Source organism: Penicillium atrosanguineum (genome assembly GCF_028827265.1).
Source record: "Penicillium atrosanguineum strain IBT 20685 chromosome Unknown utg000005l_segment0_segment0, whole genome shotgun sequence".
Taxonomy (NCBI): Eukaryota; Fungi; Ascomycota; class Eurotiomycetes; order Eurotiales; family Aspergillaceae; genus Penicillium; species Penicillium atrosanguineum.
Window position 1 is genome coordinate 1150237 of NW_026623137.1, and position 24903 is coordinate 1175139.

The 24903-nt window shown below is 51.5% G+C and overlaps 13 protein-coding genes across 13 annotated transcripts; 6 read left to right on the plus strand and 7 right to left on the minus strand.

Moving 5' to 3' along the window:
- Positions 1–274: 274 nt before the first annotated feature.
- N7443_006680 (DNA-directed RNA polymerase III core subunit RPC11) lies at positions 275–756 on the minus strand (the record flags this gene model as incomplete). The annotated part of the gene is made up of 3 exons (XM_056886736.1): positions 716–756; positions 455–664; positions 275–399 (listed from the first exon to the last, which is right to left on the minus strand). Exons 1-3 carry the CDS (start codon positions 726–728, stop codon positions 275–277), a joined length of 348 nt encoding a protein of 115 aa, XP_056740385.1. The 5' UTR covers positions 729–756.
- Positions 757–1154: 398 nt separating this feature from the next.
- N7443_006681 (ankyrin repeat-containing protein ANK1) lies at positions 1155–1781 on the plus strand (the record flags this gene model as incomplete). The annotated part of the gene is made up of 3 exons (XM_056886737.1): positions 1155–1169; positions 1226–1403; positions 1456–1781. 3 exons carry the CDS (start codon positions 1155–1157, stop codon positions 1779–1781), a joined length of 519 nt encoding a protein of 172 aa, XP_056740386.1.
- A 597-nt stretch (positions 1782–2378) lies between these two features.
- N7443_006682 (putative L-serine dehydratase) lies at positions 2379–3541 on the plus strand (the record flags this gene model as incomplete). The annotated part of the gene is made up of 3 exons (XM_056886738.1): positions 2379–2467; positions 2532–2585; positions 2638–3541. 3 exons carry the CDS (start codon positions 2379–2381, stop codon positions 3539–3541), a joined length of 1047 nt encoding a protein of 348 aa, XP_056740387.1.
- A 205-nt stretch (positions 3542–3746) lies between these two features.
- Positions 3747–6194, minus strand: N7443_006683 (aconitate hydratase ACO2; the record flags this gene model as incomplete). The annotated part of the gene is made up of 4 exons (XM_056886739.1): positions 3747–5079; positions 5114–5421; positions 5477–6100; positions 6150–6194. The coding sequence occupies 4 exons, from the start codon at positions 6192–6194 to the stop codon at positions 3747–3749; spliced, it is 2310 nt and encodes a 769-aa protein (XP_056740388.1).
- A 693-nt stretch (positions 6195–6887) lies between these two features.
- On the minus strand, positions 6888–8608 carry N7443_006684 (uncharacterized protein; the record flags this gene model as incomplete). The annotated part of the gene is made up of 7 exons (XM_056886740.1): positions 6888–7043; positions 7094–7279; positions 7334–7547; positions 7599–7765; positions 7827–8105; positions 8267–8319; positions 8383–8608. The coding sequence occupies 7 exons, from the start codon at positions 8606–8608 to the stop codon at positions 6888–6890; spliced, it is 1281 nt and encodes a 426-aa protein (XP_056740389.1).
- A 402-nt stretch (positions 8609–9010) lies between these two features.
- On the plus strand, positions 9011–9681 carry rpp1 (ribosomal protein P1; the record flags this gene model as incomplete). Its single annotated transcript, XM_056886741.1, has 4 exons — positions 9011–9079; positions 9252–9329; positions 9446–9578; positions 9635–9681. The coding sequence occupies 4 exons, from the start codon at positions 9011–9013 to the stop codon at positions 9679–9681; spliced, it is 327 nt and encodes a 108-aa protein (XP_056740390.1).
- An 833-nt stretch (positions 9682–10514) lies between these two features.
- Positions 10515–11761, minus strand: N7443_006686 (PQ-loop repeat-containing protein; the record flags this gene model as incomplete). Its single annotated transcript, XM_056886742.1, has 5 exons — positions 10515–10667; positions 10725–10783; positions 10837–10886; positions 10939–11531; positions 11660–11761. The coding sequence occupies 5 exons, from the start codon at positions 11759–11761 to the stop codon at positions 10515–10517; spliced, it is 957 nt and encodes a 318-aa protein (XP_056740391.1).
- Positions 11762–13487: 1726 nt separating this feature from the next.
- Positions 13488–14658, plus strand: N7443_006687 (uncharacterized protein; the record flags this gene model as incomplete). Its single annotated transcript, XM_056886743.1, has 2 exons — positions 13488–13518; positions 13583–14658. The coding sequence occupies 2 exons, from the start codon at positions 13488–13490 to the stop codon at positions 14656–14658; spliced, it is 1107 nt and encodes a 368-aa protein (XP_056740392.1).
- A 178-nt stretch (positions 14659–14836) lies between these two features.
- On the minus strand, positions 14837–15787 carry N7443_006688 (RTA1 domain-containing protein; the record flags this gene model as incomplete). Its single annotated transcript, XM_056886744.1, has 3 exons — positions 14837–14909; positions 14963–15037; positions 15084–15787. The coding sequence occupies 3 exons, from the start codon at positions 15785–15787 to the stop codon at positions 14837–14839; spliced, it is 852 nt and encodes a 283-aa protein (XP_056740393.1).
- Positions 15788–16412: 625 nt separating this feature from the next.
- N7443_006689 (transcriptional repressor TCF25 family protein) lies at positions 16413–18605 on the minus strand (the record flags this gene model as incomplete). The annotated part of the gene is made up of 1 exon (XM_056886745.1): positions 16413–18605. One exon carries the CDS (start codon positions 18603–18605, stop codon positions 16413–16415), a length of 2193 nt encoding a protein of 730 aa, XP_056740394.1.
- Positions 18606–18862: 257 nt separating this feature from the next.
- Positions 18863–20764, plus strand: ptcF (type 2C protein phosphatase ptcF; the record flags this gene model as incomplete). The annotated part of the gene is made up of 3 exons (XM_056886746.1): positions 18863–19533; positions 19585–20598; positions 20650–20764. The coding sequence occupies 3 exons, from the start codon at positions 18863–18865 to the stop codon at positions 20762–20764; spliced, it is 1800 nt and encodes a 599-aa protein (XP_056740395.1).
- Positions 20765–21771: 1007 nt separating this feature from the next.
- Positions 21772–22785, minus strand: N7443_006691 (putative mitochondrial export translocase Oxa2; the record flags this gene model as incomplete). Its single annotated transcript, XM_056886747.1, has 1 exon — positions 21772–22785. One exon carries the CDS (start codon positions 22783–22785, stop codon positions 21772–21774), a length of 1014 nt encoding a protein of 337 aa, XP_056740396.1.
- Positions 22786–22926: 141 nt separating this feature from the next.
- On the plus strand, positions 22927–24666 carry N7443_006692 (alpha-1,2-mannosyltransferase ALG11; the record flags this gene model as incomplete). The annotated part of the gene is made up of 2 exons (XM_056886748.1): positions 22927–23282; positions 23334–24666. The coding sequence occupies 2 exons, from the start codon at positions 22927–22929 to the stop codon at positions 24664–24666; spliced, it is 1689 nt and encodes a 562-aa protein (XP_056740397.1).
- Positions 24667–24903: the final 237 nt, after the last annotated feature.

The following is a 24903-nucleotide window of genomic DNA, read 5'->3' on the forward strand; positions in this document are numbered from 1 at the left end:
CCAACCCAATTCTTCCCTTTTTTCTTTTTTTTCCGGCCGGGACGTGCTAATCGGAAACTACCTGTGCGCGCGGGATCGCTCTGACGTAGATCAATTTTTCGTTTGGGTATCTGAACTGGCTCTGTGATCTCTCTAAAACGCCGTGACTCGTAAATGCGCCATTTTTGACCTGAAACACTCCCCGGTCACCATAAGCAACGAAGATGAGGGGTCCTCAATTCTCTCGCCAACGTGCACCGCACGATGTACACTGGCCCAGCTGTCAGTGATGCGATCAAATGCTGGATGTAAGGAGCTTGCTTACCTTGAGGAACGTAGTCATCGGCTCGTCTGCACTGCGAATCTGCAGCTGGAAGAAGTATGCACGGTCCCCGTTACAATGTTCTGCAGGGCATTGCGCTGAGTGAAGTGTCAGTTCGGTCCTGCGGGTAGTCTGCAGAGCTGTGGTACTCACTGGCGACGCTGTCGGCGTTGGCAAATTCTTCCTTGCCACCAAACACATCCTCCACCTCCTTCTGCTTCATCTCGGTCTTCTCGAAGTATTCCACCTGCACGGCGTGTTCGTAAGGGCATGAGCGACATTCGAATCGGTTGATTCCCATGGGATACTGGGTCGTCGACTCCATGCGGGAGATGGTCAGCGCATTGGCGCAATTGGGGCAGACTAGAGAGCTGTCAGTTGCTGCTTCACAAAGGGTCTTTCAGGGCCACGAACAGACGAGCGGCATGGTGATAGCCCCCAGCTGGGACGCAGTAGCTTCAAAAAAACCGTGTAGATGGCGTACAAATCTTAGGAATCCTCGGCGCAGCTTCAGCGAACTGGCGACGGAATCTGGAATCTCCGCGTGGACCGGATAGGCGCGCGGCTAATAGGCGGGGGATCCGGAAGATCACATGACCCGAGGGGGGGGGGATGGTCCCTGGGGAAATAACAGTGTTAACTTGATGAGAGCGTAACCTTTCGATTCGACTTCTTCTGTGTATATACCGTATTCCCGCCTCTGCAACGATTGCGCATTGCCCGAAACCACTCACTACCGCTGCGCCACTCCGCTTCCTACGTTTCAGATCACATAACCTCCGCGTCACCGCCGCGCGACTGAATAGCCGATACAACACCGATATCCCTGAGATCCTGATTCTCGAACGCAATCATGGCCGACGATGAAGTGAGCATTGAGACCTCCGGCCTGCCCTGAATAACCGCTAACAAACCCACGTCTAGGGAGCCTCTCCCCGCGAGCTGATCGTGGAAGCCTGCCGCCGAGACCAGCCACACCTGATCGAGCAAGTCCTCGACAGCATGAATGAGAAATCAAATGAGGAGGTGGCACAGTTCTTCAATGAGGTGACAGACGCCTTGGGAAACTACGCACTGCACATCTGCGCAACCTACGGCAGCTGTACGTCAACCCCCCGCATGTTTATTTCTCCAACCACTAACAGATCTCTCAGACGACGCGATGGACTCTCTCTTCGACATCCAGTACTTTGAATGCGATCCGCTCACTCGACAGGACAAGGACACACCCTTACACCTCGCCGTGCGATACGCCAACGAGAAGAACGAGGAGCTGGGCACGGAGATGGTGAAGATGATGTGCGAGGCTGGCTGTGATCCCCGGGTGCGGAACAAGCACGGTCAAAAACCTGCCGATCTGGTTTTCAATAAGCCCGAGATTAAACAGACTCTTCAGCAGGCTGAGTACATCCTCGCCGAGGGCATCCAGAACGACGGGGACGAGGACATGGACCAGGGCAGCGCTAGTGATAGCGAGTAGATTGGGTGTTGATGTGGTGTGGTGTCATTGTGTCTTGCTCTCTTGGTTGTCCGGGGCCGTAAGAAATTCTTTTTTGAGCGTTGGCCTCTTTCTCTTTCCTTCGCATAGGTGTACACGCTCGAGCTCTAGACTTGGCCATGTTTATTGCGATACTATGATGATTATGAATGGAGTCCATTGCATTTATTGATAAACTAGAAGCGATGAGAGGCGTAGCTAGTCCCCATGAACAATTGAAATATTCGTACTTTTGTTCACCTAAATATATATATGGGCCGCTTTGTTGGCGAACATTCCAGGGTCCTCATGCCCGCCGAACCAACAGAAGGTTTTATATTGCGAAAGTCATATTCAAGATTTCCCCAAGCCTCTCTGCATCGATTGAAATAGTAGAGCAACCGATTTAAAAGCCCCCAACCACGGAGAACACGCATGACTCAGAACCCAAGCGATATCGTATACCTAGTAGCATCGGGACAGATAAGATAGGCACGCCTTGCAGACAACATGCGGGGAACAAGGGTATGAAAAACCCCACCAACCCAGCATTCAATGCCACAAAATCCGCAATTGCACCCCCCTCAAGTCCCAGCGACAATGGCCTCCGAGTCTGAATCATCGATCAAAAAGCCCTGGATCGAAACACCCCTAATTGAATGCGCAACTCTATCCAAACAAGCAGGATGGTACATCCCCTCATCCATCTCAATCCTCAAATACCAAGAGGAAGCTAACAATAATTCCAAACAGCCGCATATTCCTGAAACTAGAACTCCTCCAACCCTCAGGATCCTTTAAATCCCGGTCTGCCCTTCCCATATCAATGATTCTCTAACATCAACTAACCAAAATCCAGGGGCATCGGCAACTTAATCCTCCAGTCTCTCACCCAACAATCCACCAAAGATAGAAAACCCCACTTCTTCAGCTCCTCGGGCGGCAACGCAGGTCTTGCAGCCGTACACGCCGCGCGAGACCTAGGCTGTCCCTGCACGGTCGTCGTGCCCTACAGTACGAAACAATATATGATAGACAAGTTACGCGCCGCAGGAGCGACAGAGGTAGTACAGCATGGCGCAAGCTGGTTTGAAGCGGACACTTTCCTTCGGGAGACGTTCATTGAGGGCCATGAAGGGAATGTCTACGTGCCGCCCTTTGATCATGTGGATATCTGGGAGGGGGCGGGAGGAATGATTTCGGAGATTGAGACACAATTGGGCACTGGGGAGGGAGGATTCCCTGCGGACGTGATTATTTGTAGTGTTGGTGGAGGGGGACTGTTGAATGGTGTGGTTGAAGGGTTAGAGAAGTGTTTGGCCAAGGGGGAGAAGGGGAGAGATGTTCGAGTTGTTGCTGTTGAGACGGATGGAGCGCATGCGTTGGCACATTCCCTTCGTGAGGGGAGGTTGAGTTCGTTGAAGGGTATTACGTCTCAAGCTACTTCGTTGGGTGCGTTGACGGTAGCGGAGAAGGCGTTTGAGAATGCGGTCTCGCCGCCGAAGGGGGTGGTGGTTGAGAGTATTGTCGGGTCGGATGCTGATGCTGCGAGGGGTGTGTTGAGACTTGCCGATGAGATGCGGTTGCAGGTGGAGTTGGCGTGTGGCATCAGTTTGGAGGTTGCTCTTAATGGGAGGTTGAAGGATGTGGTCCCGGATTTGAATGCCCAGACGAAGGTTGTCGTTGTTGTTTGTGGTGGAAGTAATATTAACACAGAGATGATTACGGAGTATAGAGAGAGGCTTGAGCAGGGGTGGAATTAGATGGCGAATGGCGTGAGTACGGGGTGGAAGACGTAAAAATAGAATACAGATCACAATGGATATCATCTAGCCCGCAGAAACGACAGAAATCTATGTCTCCAATACATGGTGCAAAAGTTGTGCTATAGTAAATAGTGAATATGCATCCCTCACCCGGATCAACAACTCCGAGAACGACTTTTAGTTAAGAAAGTTCAAAATACACCTATTGGGCGTTGGCCTTCTTGGCCAGCAGGTTCAGAGCACTGCCTGCAAGAATGAAAGAGCTCTGGTCCTTGCTAAGAGTGTGCTTGACGGGAACCATGAAGGACTCGCCAGTCTCACGCTTGGTGACACGCAGCTGGATCTCGCCCTTGCCACCGGCCTGTAGGGTGTCGTAGAGGCCGACAGTGTCGACCTTGTCGCAGGCGTCGATGCGGTCGTAGTCCTCACGGTTGGCGAAGGTGAGGGGAACAACACCCTGCTTCTTCAGGTTGGTCTCATGGATACGGGCGAAGCTCTTGGTGACAATGACGCGACCACCGAGGTAACGGGGCTGCAGAGCGGCGTGCTCACGGGCGGAACCCTCACCGTAGTTGTCCTCGGCGACGACGAGCCACTCGATGCCACGCTGCTTCCACTGCTCGGCCAGCTCGGGGATACCAAACTTGTTTCCGCTCTCGTCGTAGGCGACATTGGTTTCGCCAGTGGCGGCGTTGACGGCACCAATCAGGGTGTTGGCAGAGATGTTGGGCAAGTGGCCCTTGTACTTAAGCCAGGGACCGGCGGCGGAGATGGTATCGGTGGTGCACTGGCCCTTGACCTTGTAAAGGACCTGAAGGCCAGACAGATCACCCTCGGGGAAGGGGGCGAAGGGCTCCAATAGAGCCAGACGGTCCGAGGTCGGGGACACCTTGACCTCAACGTCAGCGTTGGGAACGGCAGCAGTGGGCAGGAAGTTGGGGTTGCCCTCCTCGAAGCCGGCACTGGGCAGGTTCGAGCCCTGAGGAGGCTGGAACTTGAAAGCCTCGCCGCCGGGGGTGGTCAGAGAGTCGGTCATGGGGTTGAAAGTCGTGTTGCCAGAGTAGGCGAGAGCAGTGACGAGCTCGGGAGAGGCCAGGAAGTTCATGGTGCGGCGGTTGCCATCGTTACGACCAGGGAAGTTACGGTTGTAGGAAGTGAAGATGGCGTTGTCCTCACCATTCGGGACCTCGTCGGTACGGTTCCACTGGCCAATGCAGGGACCGCAAGCGTTAGCCAGCACGACACCGCCAGCCTCGGAGAAGGTGCTCAGGGTCTGATCACGGTCGAGAGTGGCGCGGATCTGCTCACTGCCAGGAGTGATGAAGAAGTCCGCCTTGGGCTTGAGACCGGCGGCGGTGGCCTGCTTGACCAAGTGCTCAGCACGGGTCATGTCCTCATACGAGGAGTTCGTGCAGCTACCAATAAGACCAGCTCCAAAAGTCTCGGGCCACTGCTTCTCGCGGACAGTGTCGGCGAACTTGGACAGGGGAACCGAGAAGTCAGGGAGTGAAGGGGCCGTTGATGTGGGGCTCGAGCTCCGACAGGTTGATAGTGATCAATTGGTCGTACTCGGCCTTGCTGTCAGCGCGCAGCAGGTTACCAGGACCAGAAGCAGCAATCTCAGCAGCAGCCTGGGCGACGTGACCACGATGAGTAGCCTCGAGGTAGGGGATCATGCTGGGGGAGAAGGGGAAGAGCGAGGTGGTGGCACCGACCTCAGCACCCATATTACAGCAAGTAGCCATACCAGTGCAGCTGAGAGTCTCGACACCAGGACCGTGGTACTCAACAACGAAGCCAGTACCACCGCGGACAGTCAGTTTGCCAGCCAAGTGCAGGATGATATCCTTGGGCGAGGCCCAGCCGCTGAGGCGACCCTCAAGACGAACACCGAGAATTTTAGGGGGCCTTGAGCTCCCAGGGAGCATCGACCAGCGCATCGACAGCATCGGCACCGCCGACACCAATAGCAATGGCACCAAGACCACCAGCATTGGGGGTGTGACTATCGGTACCCAGCATCATCAGACCGGGAGCGGCGTAGTTCTCCAGAACACTCTGGTGAATGATACCGGCACCCGGGGGCCAGAACTCAATACCATAGCGCTTAGCAGCACTTTCCAGGAAGTCGAAGACCTCTTTGTTACCCTGAATGGAAGCGGGCAGATCGGTATCAGCACCACGTTCACCAACAATCATATGGTCGCAGTGAATACTGGCGGGGACAGCAGTCGAAGGAAGCCCGCAGGACATGAACTGCAGAAGAGCCATCTGCGCAGAGGCATCCTGCATAGCCACGCGATCGGGCTTCAACTTCAAGTTGGCCTGACCACGGATATCGCGACCATTGTTGGTACCGGAGAGGAGTGACTCCTCGGGGTTGTCCAAATGGGCGTAGAGGATCTTCTCAGCCAGGGTGAGAGCGCGCTCGGAGCCCAGAACCTTGCGAACCTGTTCGAGATTGCGGACAATCTTGGGGTAGGGCGGCATACGCGATGAGGCGGCTTCGGTGGCCATACCACGGGTAAGGCGTTGTGGGGACAGGCGTCCGACCAGCTGCAGGAGTCAATGATGGGTCAATCCATGCTGAACGGGATGAACTTACCCTGCGCGAGGCAGTGGCTCGCTGCCATACTAACTGGCTCACCATCTTGAAGTGTGGAGGGTGGATACTGGGGAAAGAGTCACAATCGAGGTTTCCTAGGCTTTCCTTGGGCGGTCGGAATTCGTTATTTGCCTGCGTTGTGATTGGCTGGAAGGAGCGCCGATACCGGGATTTCGCTGGGGGAGCGATCGTTATTAATCATTCAACTTGGTACTTTTGTCTGAGCTTAATTCTTGTGCCGCGACGTTGTCTCGCAGGTGTCAATTTCGATCTCATATCGAGGTTTATAGACTAGGACTTGTTGTGGATCTGAAAAGCCGCAGTTGGACCTCTCGAACTATGAACCACCAATGCATATTTTTTTTACCTCCCATGCACCATTCACAGCCTAGATTAGTCCATTACGAATGAACGAAGTAGATTGAAGATACAGTTTACTGCTCATGAAGATACTTACTAGGCGAAACGGTGTAATGGAATGAAATAAATTCAATATTGCACAGTACTGGGGACATTGCCTCCATGGTAGATGCCAGTCGGCACCTCGGTCCCAGATCAAACGCCTCTCGTATCATCAAAGCAGGACTAGGAAATCATTAAGTAGCTCAAACCATACAATCACAGATCGGTCGACGGCAATGGCTTGGCCAGCCCTCGGTCGAGGTAATAAGATTAACACACATCAAAGGGAAAGATGAACAAGAAGAAAATGAAGAAGCATGTGTCTACTGGAATGGTTTAAGACTGTTGTTCTTCGTCTACCACCGCAGCTCGCAGTTCCCAGACAAAGTCGTAGCACTCGGCTAGCAGGGCGTTAACACTTCCTTGGCCCTCCGGAATATCGGGACCGACATAGAATTTGCCGTCGATGCGCATGTTATCGATCGAGTTGAGCTGCTACGGTTAGAAGAATAACAAGAGAAATTTTTTTGAGAGGTTCGTACCTTCATGCTGTAGGGATACAATTCACGGGAATTGGACACACCACCAGACTCCTTAACTTCAACGAGACACCGGCGGAGGGTCTGCAGTTGGTTGTATACCGGCAGCAAGGCCTCCGAAACGGGCTCAGATGAAATAAGAAGGGCGTAGATGTAGGCGTAACTGCGTCGAATAAGGTATAACAATGTCTAAACAAGCAAGTTAGCATAAGACCACAGTGGGGCTTCAATATAGACACGTACCCGTTGGGCGTGAAGATCAGCTGGTTGACCCTCAGCATCGACAAAGTTACCATTAACCCGCGCCTCGTCGATTCTATCGAGTTTGCGCTGATATCCAAACAGATCCGTCTCCCGCAGGGACCAGGCTTGTGTCACAGAAAGTCGGTCCAATTGGTTGCGGATTTCAAGCAGGCGATCGTATTGCTCCTGGAAACGTTCATTGATTTTGCCCTCACTTGGGTTAAGTTAGTAATTGCTGGGGTGCGAACAAAAAGTCAGGACATACCGCTCCAGAACAAGTTCAGTCCATCGCCAGCACCGATACATCAAAGACTTGAGATCATCTTGGCCAGCAAAAGGGGTACCATCGGCGTCCACGAAGTTGCCATCTTTCTGGGTGTTTTCAATCTTCTTCAACTGTTCCCGTAGGTTGTTCACTTCCGTCTTCGAGAACTGACGGGAGACATAAAGTTAGTTAGTTCTACTTAAACAATGATATAGAGATAATGCGCACTTTTGAGCGGGTATTGACAGCAGATGTTGATCGCAAAATAGAAACCAGTGTCTCGTGTGTTTGCGCCAAACCGGGGGCCAGCAGCGCAAGCCCCTTCTGCAACTTCGCTAAGGAGATCTGGCATTCCTCCAGGCGACTTTCAAGAAGCGTCAAAAGAGCGGGGGAATAGTTATTGCGGCCACGATCAAGAGTTTCGCGCAGGGACTCGAGGGTCTTGGTGATGGAATTCAAATCTTTGGAGCTGTAGAATCCGGCTTCTTCGAGGTGGTCGAGCAGGCGCTACAAGGGACAATCAGAATTTGGTAGAAAAGATGCTCGTTTCATAGAGATACCTGGATAGTAGTCGCTAGAGAGTAACTGGGTTGATGTTAGTACATGGGAGAGAAATGCGCGGGGTAGCGATCGACTTACACTGCCGGGGCTTCATTGTTCCTACCCACCGTCAAAAAGAGCAGTGAAATCAACTGAAAGCAGTCGTCAAGAACGTAGTCCACTAAAAGCGATCGCAGGTTAGTTATAGCCTCACCGATCATGCACATTCCATTCCGGTACTCACAGCGATAATGAACCAAGCGTGTGGGGCGCTCTTTCTCTTTGCGGACAGCATTGAGATTTTCCACCTGTCCGATAACTTCCTCATAAAGCGGAAGGACGTCGCGAGATTTGATGTATGATGATTTGTCCTGCTTTAGCAGTAGAAGGGAATCACGGGTTCGGAGAAGGCATTCGAGGATAGGCTGCTCGCGCGGATCTAGCGGGACCGAGTTGGCGGGGGACTCCATGGCCGAAGCGCGGAGATGGTCGGGATGATCGGATGGTACTGCGAGACAGAATGAATATGTCTGCGAAGAAAATAGAGACTTTGATACACTCAGGAGACTTCGATAAAGCACTTGAACCCCACACGGTTGTGATGTCAGTTCCGGACCGACTGATATCCAGCGATACGGGCTGATTACCCGTGATTAGTCATTCAGCAACCGGAACAGGACTAACGTCGAGGTCACGGGATGGTGTTTGAGCTAAGCCTGTTTAGGCCAAGCCCTAAGCGAGGGCTTTTTCCCACACACGCCCGCGCGGTTGCCCTGTTCGGATAGGCCTTCGTGATACACTTCTTCTCTTCTCTCCCCATCCACTCTTCACCTTCAAGACACCCAGTCCGGTCAACACCACCTGTCGACAAAATGTCTACCGCCGAGCTCGCCTGCTCCTACGCCGCTCTCATCCTCGCGGATGAGGGCCTTGAGATCTCCGTACGTTGGCTCCTTTTCACGTGGTTGAATTTATCGAGGGATTGAAGATTCGTGAACAAAGGTTCTCATATTGAGAACTCGGATCGCGACGCAAGGATCAACTGCGAAATAAATGGATTCAGCCATACAAGCACAAATTCCGACAGTCACTAACCTCGAATTTATCTTTCAGGCCGACAAGATCCAGACCCTGATCGGTGCCGCCAAGGTTGAGGAGATTGAGCCCATCTGGGCCACCATCTTCGCCAAGGTAAATATTTGACATCAGACCCGTCGCCTTTTCTATTACGTGGACGCTTCTCTGCGATACCCGAGTTCGAAGTGCGACACATTCAAGTCCAGTGACTTACGATTTTGAATTTGCAGGCTCTTGAGGGCAAGGACGTCAAGGACCTCCTGACCAACGTCGGCTCTGCCGGTCCCGCCGCTGCTGGTGGTGCCCCCGCCGCCGGTGGTGCTGCCGCCCCCGCCGAGGCTGCTGCTGAGGAGAAGGTCGAGGGTACGTTTTTCTGCACGGTCTCATCCAACAAGATGTTGATGCTAACTTCCACACAGAGAAGGAGGAGTCCGATGACGACATGGGATTCGGACTTTTCGACTAAGCGCTTTAACCGCTCCGAATATAAAGTCGTTTCCCTTTTGCTCTTTCCCTCGCCTCTTATCCCGCATCCGCCTGATGGCTCCCTCGACGATTCTCTCTTGTATTCGATACTCCACGACCCTTTCTACGAAGATCTAGATCACGGGGCAGAAAAAAAAGAAAATAGCAAAAGTTTCAAACGGACAAGGACATTCATATGGAGACTGGGTGCTCGGTCTACTTCCGCATCACCCTGTGACGGAGGTGGATTCGATCGGATGCCTTTGCGATTCCGAAACTTTTGTTGCTTCCAGGATATTAGGGGAATTGAAGACAGACGTTTGGCACACCTTTTATGATTTGTCCATGACCGCGGCTTCTGTCCGGTCTGGAGGGTAGTTGTATGTTCTTTTTCTTTCTCTGATGGATGGGCCCAGCTATGCCCAGCCCTGATGCCATGTCTGCCATGCGATCACGAATCTAGGAATCTGGTTTGATTCTGGTGCTGGGTATTCTCGTAGTCATTGAGTAGTATGTCCGGTTGGACCTTTTGAACTGTCAAGTTCTTGTCCCAGTCGACGTCTAGACCTCACGACGTTGTCCTACTTTGGTTTCAAGATCCATGTCATGAGCAACAAGTGGATCACATTAATACTGTGAATTATATACGTCACACCCCGTTGGCTGAAACCTAACGCCATGCTCGCCTGCCCCAGTGCCCCCCAGTCCTACTCCACTTCACAATTCCGAAAGTCCTCCAATCCTATAGCAGCTATGTATGTACAAATTCATCAAGTGCAATCGCATAGAAATTCAACGAGTACAATCGCATAGAAGATAGCTTCCAGAGGGCGATCATGATGCCGCGAAGAGAGGAGCATCTTCTTTTACGGCGTAGATCCGGAATTGGATGAAGATGACCACATCCTCAACCATGGTGCCCAAGGAGCCAATCAGCCAGGGAAGGTTGGTCAAAACATACTCTCGCTCAGTAGAGTGGAATAGGATCTGTAATTGCAGTTAGTGGAATTTGTTCCGCAAGACCACGGCTTGGGTAATACTTACACCTGCGCCATATGTGAGATTGCCCATAAGAGACAGAATGAAGAAGAGGAGTGACAATCCTATAGTCGAGGAGTCAATAAAAGAAAACATCCTAGATAGCGAATGCACATACCTTCGCATGACTTATCGGAATAATTTTTATAGATTTGAGGCAGTCTCGCTCTGTCACAAAGTTAGTATCATCCATTGCCGAGTCATCAACACAAGCACATACCCAAGATAGCAGACAGCACTGAAATAACCCAGAACCTGGCCACCAGTAGCTACAGCCCCATCGTTGTGGGTTTCCGGCGCCGGAGCCCACATCCCAGTCTTCCAGGCCATCGTCCACCCGGCCATACCGACAACGAAGATACCGAGAACACTGATGAAGTTTTTGATCCACGCCTTGCGTCCAAACTCGCTCTCTTCCACGATCTTGGCAAGCGAATCCTCGGGCTGGCTATCGCGCCGACCAGCGTGGTAGCCCCGCTGCGAACCAGAGGATCTTCGCCGTCCCTGCGGTGGAACGGCATCGCTGAATCGTCGACCGAGTAGCGGGGTCGTGGGATCGGGTGTCTCCGTAGACGAGCGCCGCCGACGGTGCACCTCCGAGCGCGCATTAAACGCCTTGTAGTAAAGACATTGACCGATCAGGACACCGTCCGCGATACAGAAATAGACTGCGATGGCGAGAATCACGGGGACTAGATCTGCCATAAGACCACCCGCCAGGTTCGCGATGTCACCGATGAACCAGACGAAGATGAAGAGGAGCGAGATAGCCTCGGCGTTGCCGTTGCGGTAGTTTTCGATAAGCTGGGGGACCTGCGTTCGGGATAAGTTAGATATTTTTTCTTCTTTAGGACGTTTCTTCCCCTTCTTCAGAATGCGCGTCAAAGCTTCAACACACAAAACCCCTCCAGGAAAGCCCTAGACACGGGCGATAAGCATACCAAAAGGAAAATCCAACAAGTCATAGACACCGAACCCAGAAGACCCGACGCAGCCTCCCTCGGCGTCAAAGGCACAGACCCGTCTGCGCCCATACTGCTCATCGTCTGTAATATAGTCATTGTCCCGCGGGGGAATTTTTTCGCGTTGCTGGAGACGGGTGGAGCTGAAAAAATCTGGATGGGGAAGATGAGGCTATGACACAATCGATGCGGGTGAGTTCCGGGGCAACTCCAGCGGACATGCGAGCAGGGCAGGGGTCATGTAGAGGCTCGAGATGCGACTGCAAGTGAGAATTGCAGGATTTCAGATAAGAAAAACCCATTTTCGGTCACTTGCAGGCGCACGAGCGATGGTGAAACATTATTGGATGACTCAGCCTGTCAATGATGCACGCGCACGGACATGCTGCACCTACCCGGGTTCCTTACTTGATAAGAGTCGTGTGCGTCGCTAGGTATTGTTATGGGGATGGTTTGGGGGAAATGGTCAATTTGGAATATGCCTTGATACACCCCTGTGATGTGCAGGCTCGCTAGGAAGAGTTTGGAGAAGAAAACAGCTAGTGTGCCGGTGGATCAAGACATAAGACATAGTATAGCCATGGAACCTTGGGGAGCCAAGAAGACCTCTGAAATCTGGAGGAAGACGTTGTTTTAGGGCCAACGGACTTGAAAGAATTGTCTACCTGAAAGGACTCTAAAGACTGGGCTCGGGCATCATTTTTCTGCTTTAGTAGACTGAACACCTGCTAAGCCGACAAGGTGACAGGCAGCATTCGATAAGTCAAGACTTAGATTTTGTCACTGTAGAAAGTTAGTTTGTTGACACTACTAGACCTTCAGGTCTTCATAGAAACCACGCGTACACAAGAATGCCGGTCCGAGGGGCAGTTTCAACACATCCCCCACGGTTCTCGCAAATGGCCCAATTCACATTACTGCGGATAGGGTAACCTTCTGGTTTAAAGAACATTGGTCTATCGGCTATCGGCGTAGCGATGCAGTCGAGCGTTGTACTTCAGACGATCGGCAAGGATTAGATCAACAATTTTCTGAGCAGTTTTCATTCGTTCGGCCTAAAAAAAGGATCTAGACGAGAGCGGCGAGAAATGATTGATATCAAAAATGAGGTGTAAAAGAAAGGGGTTTGACCAAAGAAATGTCTTGACAAACACGGACCCCCCTGGAGTGGTGCATTCTCTAATGCATAGTAAAGTTTCATCCATGTAAATCGGAAGAATAAAATGATAGTATTTGCTGATGCATAGAACTTGCGACAGACCCGTGTAAGGATCATTGTATTTACTTTCGAAATTCCTTCGACAAATCTATAACAGTGTGGGGATCGTATCACAGCGATATAGAATTACATGAATTCAGTACATATAGATTTAAAAAAGAAACACAACGACAGTGATCTGAGAGTGAAAACTCTCTATCTGAGTTCAGTACTGATCCAAACCGGCTCCGAGTGTACATAGTTTTCTGGCCTACGGGAGAAACTTTACGTGGCTGTCCATAGAAGACATTGTCTTCGAGTATTGATGCATAAGAAGAGTCGAATCTTTGTGCTAAGACATTATCTGTAGTGATCCTTTTTTAGTTTTCTACAATGAGCGGGCTGGCCCGTAAGCACTTGCGCCGAGCGGGGCTGCATCCCGAACAACTTTTAACCGAACTCTCATTTTGACGACCTCAGCAGCCAAGCCTCCTGACTCACGTCCATTCGTTCAAACCTCATCGCATTGATACCCACATAATCCGTAAATTAGCTATATCACTTGGTTACTGGCCTTTCGACCATTAATTGACCATTAAAAAAAACCTAATGGCCAATCCCATTTATCTCGGCGTTGTCGGTATGAAACACCTTACCTTTAGCCTATTCTCCAGGACTTTCAAATGAGCGCTGACAATTGAAAGGTGTTGGCGGTGTTGGAAATGCCTTCCTCGAGCAATTGGGAAAATTGCCCAATGCGCCTCAGATCGGTCTGCTGGCCCGCTCATCGCAGTCACTGCTCGCGCCGACACCAGCATATTCACCTTGCATTCCCGCCACGAATTGGTCAGATGCCGCAGCGACGCCATCATTAATTAAAGCGAGCATTCTTTCACCGGACGAGATCGCGGCATATCTCGCAGCTGCCCCTGGTCGTGCGATTCTCGTGGATAACACGTCCGATCTTGTTCTCGCACAGGCATATCCTGTATTTCTCAAAAACGGAGTATCTGTGGTAACAGCCAATAAAAAAGGATTCTCCTCGGATATATCACTGTGGAATGACATCTTCGCATCTGCAAACCAGGGAAATGCATATGTGCACCATCAGTGTACGGTTGGCGGGACCCTTCCGGTTCTCTCAACATTGAGAGATCTGATCGCAACCGGAGATGAGATTACTCGAATTGAAGGTGTTCTCTCTGGGACACTATCCCTGCTCTTGGGGGAGTTCATGCCTGCGTTTGGCACGCCCGATGTGAAATGGAGCTCTCTAGTTGCTCACGCTCGAGAGGCAGGCGAAACAGAACCCGACCCGCGGGATGATCTGAACGGTCTTGACTTTGCACGCAAATTAACTATCATTGCCCGGGTCATTGGTCTCGAGATCTCTCGTCCGGATGCATTCCCGGTTGAATCACTTATACCCACCGAACTGGTCTCATTGCAGTCCTCGTCTGAAGGAATTGCCCAATTCATGAGGCAGTTGCCTGCTTATGATGACAGAATGGAAATTATCAAAGAAGATGCTCGGGAAAAGGGCAAGATTCTGCGGTATATTGGCAGTATCGATGTGGCCACGAAAACTATCAAAGTTGGGCTTCAGCATGTGGAGAAGAACAGTCCTATTGCCAATCTCAAGGGCAGTCAGATTGTTAGCATACACACTAAGCGATATAGTGCTACACCTTTGATTTTACAAGGAGGCGGAGGCGGAGGTGAGATTACGGCAATGGGTTTGATGGCCGATCTCCTCAAGGTGATCGAGAAGTTGAGGTAATGGGTGATTCAGTGACAGAGCCTATGGCTCTCGTGATTATCGTGCATATAGTTTAAGGCCAAAGTATATATACGCAAGGTGCTCTATTGTACCAAAAACAAGGAAATCTAATTGTAAATCCCCCGTCGCATTGCAATACCTAAAAATGAAAGCTTCTCCGAATTCTCGAGCTTAGGTCCTACTTGCGAACAAATGGGCAGGTGAAATAAGGATGGAAGATTGTAAGAGTGACGACGGCTAAGGCGACCATCCTATGAAGGGAACTTATTAGCAGGCTGCTGTAGTAGGAAGGGAAAGAACTTACATCCCATCCAAGACCATAAATTCGACCTCATTCCGCATCAAACTATTGGCCCAACCTTCAGCCATCTCCGGAAGACTAGAAAAGTTAGCCATTGCTTCTCAGACCAGCACAGGCCACTTACCGATAAATGCAACGGATCAGGACAGTGATATAAGCAAATATCTCCCCGGCGCAGAAAAGATTGAACAGCAACGCCTCTTTCTTCGACCGCTTCTCCTCAAATCTGGAAGACCGTCCCTGTCGGTACAGACGAAAGGCGAAGTCAATCCCAAGCAATCCACAAATGCCCATAGTAGCAACCTGGAAAGCAATACCAGCAATCATCAGATTATTCCCAGCATCAAGCTTCTTTGTCTTAGTTGCACTTGCAGAAACAGCCATACCTCCACCGGCGAATTGAATCAAGATCGAAGCAATATCGCAACCGATGAAAATTCGCGGATAGAAACGAGGCGGCAAACGCGACTTTTCAGGTCCGAGGTAGAGCACGATATGCTTTAGCGACCAGTAGATACCCGCAGCGATGAATGACGGGGCGACAATCAGACAAACAAGCTGTACATCGAATCCTCCCTCAGTCCATGGGTTGCTTTGCATCAAAATTCGGCCGATGTAGCCTGCTAATTCAATGAAGCTGCATCCCGCAAGGGCAATGGTGAATGTCCATTGTCGTGACTTGATCCCGATGATCAGGCTGTATAATCCGCATAGGCCGTAGAGAATGGCGAAGAATAAGTTTGCGCCTAGATTTGGTCTATAACCGTATGTTGTTGCCTCGACGGGGCATTCTGAGGTGACGAATGTGCACTTTGATGTATCGGTCATTATGATCAGTGGTTCTCACGAAGCCAAAGAGAATGAAACAGAGTTTTCGGAGTAGTGAGGATTGGAATCATGGGAAACGAGATCATAAATCATCTCTGTCAGCTTATGAATCTTTGATTCTATAGTCTACATTTTCGGGTTTCGCATTTCGTATTTCGTATTTCGTGATGCGTGAACCTAGTTTTATCCGCACTTCTGGTATCAGGCGTCCACTATAGGGCTGTGTTTTTGCTTGGTAAAATCTACGAGTCAATCAGATCATGACACTTTATCGAGTCAGAACAAAGACTCTCCAAGTGGACTGATATCGTGTAAAACTATGCCTCTTCCATATAAATGATCAAATCGACCCACTTGGGGTGCGTAGCAGTCTTCCGGGCAAGTACGCAAGAACCAAGCACCGCCCTGCTTCCTCACAAAGCCATGTTCTCAAAATCGCTCGTCCCTGGGTAGCTGTTAGCCTTGTTATGGCCGTCAAGGAAGATCAATTCAAGAAGATTATGATGTAACAACTCATGTTCGTGGGACAGGCTCTATGTGTGTTGGTAAAATTTCGTTTGAGGTCAGTGCTGCCGTTTTGAGATTCTTTTGTACTCTATTCTATGCCCAACCTTCATCAAGCGGGCTATACATCACTATTATCCGACATTTCCTCTTCTTCCATCATCTCCAACTCATCCTCAAGCATGGTAACCGCAAATTCACCAATAACACCTTGAATAGGGCCATGCAGCAACTGTTGACGATGGTCCTCTGGCTGGATTGCTCCGAGAGTCTCCAGGAAATCCGTGAGCGGAGCATAGTCCAATACATCTCCCCAGTTACCCCGATCAACTCCATGCTGATGCAGAAACATCTGCAGAGAGTCCAATCCATCTCCTAGGAGTAATTGCTCAAGAACTTGCTGGTCGCCATCCAATGCACGGGGTCGAGTATCTGCACGCGCATCTGTGGCTTCAACGTGCTCGCCAACACCGCCTTCCTCGTCATCGCCTTGGAAGCGGGGGAAGGCAATGGCCCCGTCGTTGATCTGGCCCATCAGATCGCGGAGCCATTGCGGTCGACCGCCTTCTGGGATTCGGGAGAGGTATGCCGGAGTTGGATCTGATTGCTGACGGAAAGCGTCCGACTCATATGGAGGGAGAGGGTCTGAAGAGGACATTCGGCCCGATACGAAGCGATTTGGTAGGTGGGTTGTCACCTTGGGGATATCGGATAGAACAACATGACGAGCAATATCCAGAGTGATCTCCGGTGGCTCGATGGGCTCCTCACCGGAAAGAGTGTCGGCGACTTCCATGATCAGAGCCACAGCTTCGGGTGTGTTCCACAAATCCTTTGCACGAGTAATGTAGAGCTCAGTGAGGAGCTCATGAGACCCAGTTGGTGGCATTTTGCCCCAGATCTGCTTAGGAATGTGTGAAAGATCCAATTCCTGTGCGAGTCTACTAAACACCCACGGATAACGAGACATGGCGTGGTGGAGCTGCCGGCGGCAGTCCTGGGGCCTGTTTAGGCGTAGATAAGCCATCACCAGTGAGCACTGAATGTTCGGCAGACCAGCCCAGTCGCGGCTAAAACGAGTTTGGGTGCACATGTCAATGAACTGCGCATACTCCCGGCCACGCAGAGCCAGATGGTCAATCAGCAGTCTGATACAGTAGGGATCGGAGTCGTTCAAGCTGAGTAGAAGCTTTGCCCATTCGTAGGCAGTTCTCCATGTTCCCTTCATGCCCAAATTGGCAATATATCTCCAACCAACAAGCCACAGTTCTCGGTTCTCGAACTTCATGAAGTCAAGCCTGGCCTGGCCTTCCTTGAGTCGATTGTTAAATGAAGAGTGGGCGGACCGCCCGATGTTGAACAACGCTCTCTCCAGAAGGTCAGCGGAAACCGCATGATCACCTTGATGTTTGGCGATCTCGGAGACTTGTAGAAGAGTAGAAATATGGTAGGGATTATACTGAAGATGCTGGATCAACCGCTGCGGATCCATCGACTCGACGCAGAGATCGAATTGATTTTGTACATCCTGATAGGATGCATTATGCACGATTTTGTAAAGAGTATCTCCCAGAGGATACTTTTCAACAATCTCCATGCCCAGGCCTCCGCTGGGTGCGCGTGGCCAATCGTCCTTTCCTTGCATGAGGACATTCCGGCGCAATGTAACGCCCGCTAGACTCTGGCCTCTGCTGGCCGGGCTATACCTTCCTGTCAAAGCTTGACCAAGGTCGACCGTTTCGCGATTGCGATCCCGCCTACGGCCCGAGCCTGCATCTTGCTGGTCAAAGTTCTCCAAAACTACATTTCCAAATAGTCGCCGCATTTCGTTGGTTGCGTTCAGATATTTCGGTTCCACGCCGAGTAGCTCATCGGTGGTTTTTGGGAACGAGGCATCTCGACTGAGTTGTGTGTTCGCTGGCAGATCGGCACCGGTCGAGTGTTGGCCCCCCGTGGCCAGAGCCTTCAGAGCTCTGTCGATCTCGTCCAGCTCTGCATCGTCAGATGGCTTAGAAGCCGATTCGGTGGCTGCGGCCGCTTTGGCCTTCTTGGCCTTCTTTTTCTTCTTCTTGCTGGCGCTCTTCGGCTTTGTGGGTTCGGCTTCGGGTTCAGGCTGCACAGTTTGCGTTACAGGCTCCGGGGTCTCCTCCTCTGACTCTTCATCATCATCATCGCCGGCATTGAGCAGATCGAAAGCATTGAACTTCGGCTTAGCGGGGCGCGGGGCTTCATTGTCGCTTGAGTCATCGTGATCTTCTTCAAGCTGCTGCTGTTCGCGCAGCTTCTGCAGCTTTCTGATGGCACGCGACGACATCTCGATGTCCCACCTCAGCGGCGAATTGCAAGTTGGATCGGAAGAAAGGATCTAAAGAATCTCGAAATCCGCGGGGAATGACGACACGGCCCGATCAGGAATAGTGTCGTGCCTGGAGCACGACACGTGATTCCATTATCAAGAGTTGCGCCTTCGCATTCTCCCTGGCTTTCAGTCTGAATACTGAGAATCGCCTTGAAGAGGCAGCTCAGAATTACGAACCGTTGGGCAACACTCCCATCACCGATCTCGAATCAATGCGTCGGGCCACAGTTCAGGCGCTCCATACTGCTCGGCGAGCACCAGTATGGCAAGTCGCCGGTAAACGGCCTAGTCCGCTCTCCTTCAACCACAACCAGGTACGAGGCTTGCGCCCATATTCTGGAGGTAGACGCCCGTCCTTTGTCCCCGCAGCTTTGCAGTCATCGATGTATCTCCGCAACTTCTCCCTCGCTGTGATCTCGACTGTCGTCGCCTCCGGGGCATGGTATGCGTATCAAGGTGACAACGCTCAGTCACTCGCAACACAGGTTCGAGGATTCGCATCCAGCGCAATTCTTTCCGCGCACGCCGAGGATCCCTCCGAGTCGACTCGCCGCGCTCTCCTAGTGAGTAACGACCAGTTCTACACCGCGACTCTCTCCGGAGACCAGCCCCTACAGAAGACGACCGACGACTCTGACCGACGCGTTTTAAACATGTTGACCCCGGAACAAGCTACGGAAAAGCTACGGAAAAATGAGGAATCTTATCTGGTGAACCGGGGCAAGGGAGTTGTTCGATACGATATCGTCCAGGTTCCTAGCAACTCCCCTATTGAGGACGACCATGCCGAGAAGATCGTCGAGGTGCCATCCTCTGTCGCTGGGAGCACGAATGGAGATCCGAACAGTGATTGGATGTTCTGGGCAGTATTTGATGGTCACTCGTAAGGAGTTCAGCAAGCACAAAGGATACATGGGTGCTAACCTTTGACTAGCGGGTGGACAACTTCTGCCAAGTTGCGAAACGTGCTTATTTCATACGTTGCCCGTGAACTCAACACCACTTATAAAGCTGCAGCAGCCGATCCTTCGATTCTTAGACCCTCATCGGAGGCTGTTGACGCCGCTATCAAGCAGGGTTTCCTTCGACTCGACGATGATATTGTGAACAAGAGCGTGGACAAGGTTCTCAAGGAGAACTCGCGAAATGTGGCCGCCGAGATGCTTGCACCTGCACTCTCTGGCTCATGTGCTCTCTTGAGCTTCTACGACTCACACTCCAAGGACCTCAAGGTCGCAGTTGCTGGTGACTCCCGCGCTGTTCTTGGTCGCCGAGGGCCCACTGGAAAGTGGACTGCCACAGCTCTTTCGGAGGATCAGACTGGCGGTACCCCATCGGAGATGAAGCGCCTGCGGGAAGAGCACCCTAATGAGCCCTATGTGACCCGTAATGGACGTATCCTCGGACAACTGGAACCTAGCCGTTCCTTCGGTGACGCCACCTACAAGTGGACCAAAGACATCCAAGACAAGATCAAGGCCAAGTTCTTTGGTCGCACTCCCTCGCCTCTTCTGAAGACTCCTCCTTATGTCACTGCCGAGCCCATTATTACCACTACCAAGGTTGACCCTTCAAAGGGCGACTTCATCGTCATGGCCACTGATGGTCTCTGGGAGATGCTGAGCAACGAAGAAGTGGTCGGTCTGGTTGGCCAATGGCTCGAGCAACAGCAGTCCGGCGGTGGCAACAAGGCCTGGCTGCAGAGCTGGTTCGGATTCAACAGCCAGAAGCAGCTGCCCGTTGAGGCAGTGGCGAGTGATGCATCGACCGAGGGCCAGCGTCGCCCGATCCGGCAGCAACAGTATGATATTTCTGGTGTGGCCGATCGATTCGTTGTCGAGGACAAGAACGTTGCTACTCACCTCGTCCGCAATGCTATGGGCGGCAAGGACACGGATATGATGTGTGCTTTGCTCACTCTGCCGAGTCCGTACTCTCGCCGTTACCGGTATGTCCCTCCCGTGGATTCTGATCTACAATCATACTAATTCGTTATTAGTGACGATGTCACTGTTGAGGTCATCTTCTTTGGCCAGGGCACTGGCTCGCGCGGTACCGTTGAAATCAACAAGGAGGCCAGCGCCTCTGAGGAGCCTCCCAAGGCGAAGCTTTAAATGGAATTTGTGTTAATGATCTTTTCTTTGCTATGCCAGATATTTGACTCCGAGCCATTTGAAGGCCATGAAATTCAACATGATATCCTCTGAACAAAAATCAACTTCCAAGGTCACATAGATTCATACGAGAAGGCCCAAATCGTAGCCATTCATTTAAGGGACAGGTAAACGAAGCTAGAAGGGTTCTGGATACTTCCGGTCAGCGTATCAATACACCCATCTCCGACTTTCTTTCCCTTTCTATACCCCAGACCCAGACTTGTCCACACACACGATATGCAATAATTCCAGCCTCTATGCTGGCGCTATGTCGCCGACACGTTATCTGCCCAATGATGAATACTCACCCAGGAAGGGCAGCTGTCTTGGAATGCCCGGGCTGATCAAGACATGCGGCTAATGGATATAAATCCAGAATCGATCAATACGTCTGAAGATACTGCCATCTTGGTGGCTTTACCCTTCATTATTCTCCTTCTCTTCCCCGAAACCGAGCAGACGATCTACTTGTCCATTCTTCTTCCCCCAATTCTGTGTTTGATTCCTAGTGGTGGTCTGGCGCCAGATTATTTACTTCGTGTTCCTTACTTCGTGTTCCTGAGGTTTATTTACTTGATAGAAGAGCCTTGTATGTGTGAGAACCCTGAATTTTTGAGTTACCGGTTTATTCATTATTATACAATATTCAATCTATATTCAATCTATTCATACCACCCCCTATGCTCACTGGCGTACTTGAAATGACCCTCTTGTAGCGTTTAATACCCAAGACAAAGAGATATAAATCTCCCAATGCCTGGGCTCAAAGTAAAGTCACTCGAACCACTCGATGTGTCGTACGAAGCGAGATCCTGATAATCACCGCACTGGGGAATCCCCGGAGTCTGTATGATAACTTGCGTGCTATTTCCATGATAGAGCAAGGTGAGCAGATCTCGAGATGACGATCCGAAGTGTTGCAGCCAGCTAGCCCATTTTGATACGACCATGAACCAGGTGCCAGATCATGTCAATTTCAGCTTGAAGGGATCAGAGACACCAGGTCTCTGATAAACCATGTACTTTTTCTGGAAGTTGGGAATTGGGGGCCGCATGAACATATACTTCTCCAACAAGAAGGTCTGTAATGTAGCGACATTGGTACTGGTGATCCAGTAGATCATAAGAGCAGCCGGCAATTCATTGGCAAAAGCCGCCATACCAATATTGAGCCCTAATATCTGAAGGAAGATGCCCAGTCCTCGGAAGAAAGTAGCCCGATACAACTGCGCTGTTGGCAGATCAGCCAAATCTCCAGCTGGTGTAGTAATGCCCCAGCCTCTGCGGATATTCAAGATTATCGAAGCACTCAGAAGCAGAGGCAAGGTGCCTGTCGGGTCACCGGCTAGTAGATCAGGGAACCAGAGTGCGCCCTCGGTGGCTAGACTCGGCTCCAGGGCCGGTAGAGATGCAGCGCCTTCTTGGCCACTGACGAATGATAGTAGATATGGGATAATTCCGTTTTGGTTGCCTGTCATCGCGCGCATGCTCTCCATGAGCGATAACCAGATCGGCAATTGTAGGAGATTGAGGAATCGGTACCCCGGCATGATTTTCCACTTCTTCGACAGAGTTTTAGACATAACAATGAAAAAATTTGACAAACGCTTCTTTCTGTCTTTTTGCTCTTTCGCAGGTAGTTGTTGCATCTTGTTCGTGCCCATAATTCGCCAGGAATGAATCAGAGGTGCGATGTCTCGTTCTCGTCGGGCGTTGACTCGCGTTATGAATTGTAATGGCATTCCAACTAGCATTCGGACAATCACCGCTGTGAGGGGAATTGATGCGACCCATGGCAGGTGAGTGATCGAGTGAACGCCATGGATGAAGCCGGAGGATACGTCCAAGACTTCGGCGACAAGTCGGGTCGGTCTTGTCGGGTGGAAATGCCGGATTTGCCGGCGATTCACAAGAAAAGCTCTTGTCGGGGGGCGTAATGCTCCCATAAAGCGGATATTGTTCATGGCAATGGCGGCCATTGAGCTCTCTTGAAGAGAGCGGAAAAAGATGGCGAGACCGGGGAAAACACGGATCAGGTGACACATGTATGTTACGTCAACGCTTTGTTGACTTTCTCCAACTATCTTTCTACTATGTGCCACTGGTGACTTTCTGCCACCATGGCCTTCTTGTCTAACGCCGTTCTAATTCTTTTTATTGTTACCGCGACTGTTGTGCTTCTCCCGCAACTTGTGGGAAGCCTGGTCGGTCTGGTCTTTCGCGGCGTGGGATGGCTGATTCGCCGACGAACACGCTCTCGCCGTGAATACGTGATCGCGCGGGCGCGGTCTGAGGAGGAGGAAGGTCGGGCACCGCGCGCTAAGGACTCTACGCATTCACTCGCCAGGAATCAGGAAGATGAGGACTGGGAGAAGGTGGACAACACTAGTGGGGTGAAGACTGCGAGCAGCAGTGAGAGCGGTGGCGGTGAAGATGCTGAGTGGGATGGTATTATTGGATTTTTCCATCCTTTCTGGTGAGGCTGGTTCTATCAGTTGTCTTGGACTTGGGCTGACGTGTCTTGTAGTAACGCCGGTGGTGGTGGAGAACGAGTGCTCTGGGAAGCCGTGCGCGCAACGCAAAAGCGTTGGCCGAAGGCTATTTGTGCCATCTACACTGGTGACCATGAGGTGAACAAGGCGACTATGTTGGAGCGCGTGGAAACCCGGTTCAACATTCATCTGCATGCCCCGACTGTGGTGCTGCTCTATCTGACAACGCGCAAGTACGTTGTCGCTAGCTCATACCCCTACATGACCCTTTTGGGACAGTCGCTGGGATCTCTGGTGGTTGCATACGATGCCTTCACACTGCTGGTGCCGGATGTGTTCGTGGATACCATGGGCTATGCCTTCACCTTGGCATTCAGCAAGTGGCTCTTCCCTGCAGTCCCAACCGGTGCCTATGTTCATTACCCTACCATTTCAACCGACATGCTCGCTTCTCTCGACGACCAGAGTGGCGTGCAGGGTATAAACTCCGGTGCTGGGAAGGGCCTGAAGGGCGCCGTCAAGCGCCGATACTGGCAGCTATTCGCCCGGCTGTACGGCTGGGTCGGCCGACACGTGGACGTTGTCATGTGCAACTCCTCTTGGACATCGGCGCACATCCGTAAACTCTGGGGCAACTCGAAGAGTGCAGACAACGGTGAAGGTGATGGAACCGCAGCCTCACCTGCCGTTGTCTTCCCACCCACAGCCGTATCCGAGCTTGAGTCAACCATCGAGGTCACCGCAGAGAGCGAAAGAACCCGCCGCCCCGTCCTGCTCTACATCGCGCAGTTCAGACCCGAGAAAAACCACCCGCTAGTCCTGCGCTCATTCGCACGTTTCCTCCAAGAACGAGCCAAGGACCCAGCCAACGCTGATAAACCACCTCCTCAACTCGTTCTCATCGGCTCAGTCCGCCACGCCAGCCCAGACGAAACACACATCTACAACCTTCGTCTCCTGGCCCATGAACTCCGCATTCGTGATAACACCACCTTCCTCTGCGACGCCAGCTGGCCCGCCGTCCTCTCTCACCTCAGCACCGCCTCCGTCGGCGTGAACGCAATGTGGAATGAGCATTTCGGCATCTGTGTCGTCGAGTACCAAGCCGCAGGTTTGATTTGCGTGACACACGACTCCGGCGGTCCGCGTGAGGATATCGTCGTTGATCTTGGCGACGGAGCGACCGGGTTCAGAGCTGAGACCGAGGAGCAATTCGCGGGCGCGTTTGAGGCAGCGCTTGCGCTTCCGGAGACAGAGAAGGTTGCTATGCGTCAGCGGGCGAGGAGATCGGCGTTGAGATTTACGGAGGAGGAATTCTCGCGCAAGTGGCTGCGACAGGTGGAGAAGTTGGTGAAGGCTTCCAAGTAGTTGTAGATATCCTTTGGAATAGACAAATATCTCAGCAGGTTTTCGGGACATTCTTGTCAGTAGACTTCTTCATTCTTTCTCGGCGCTTTATCAAATTTGAGATTTTTGTGGAAGGAAACAAAGATGTAGATCTAATATTTCGGGCAACTTCAAGTTGCAGACATGGTATATAGCACTCCACCGATACCTATTCAAGTCCAAGCCAAATCGAGGACAGAAAACAAAACCAAAACAAGA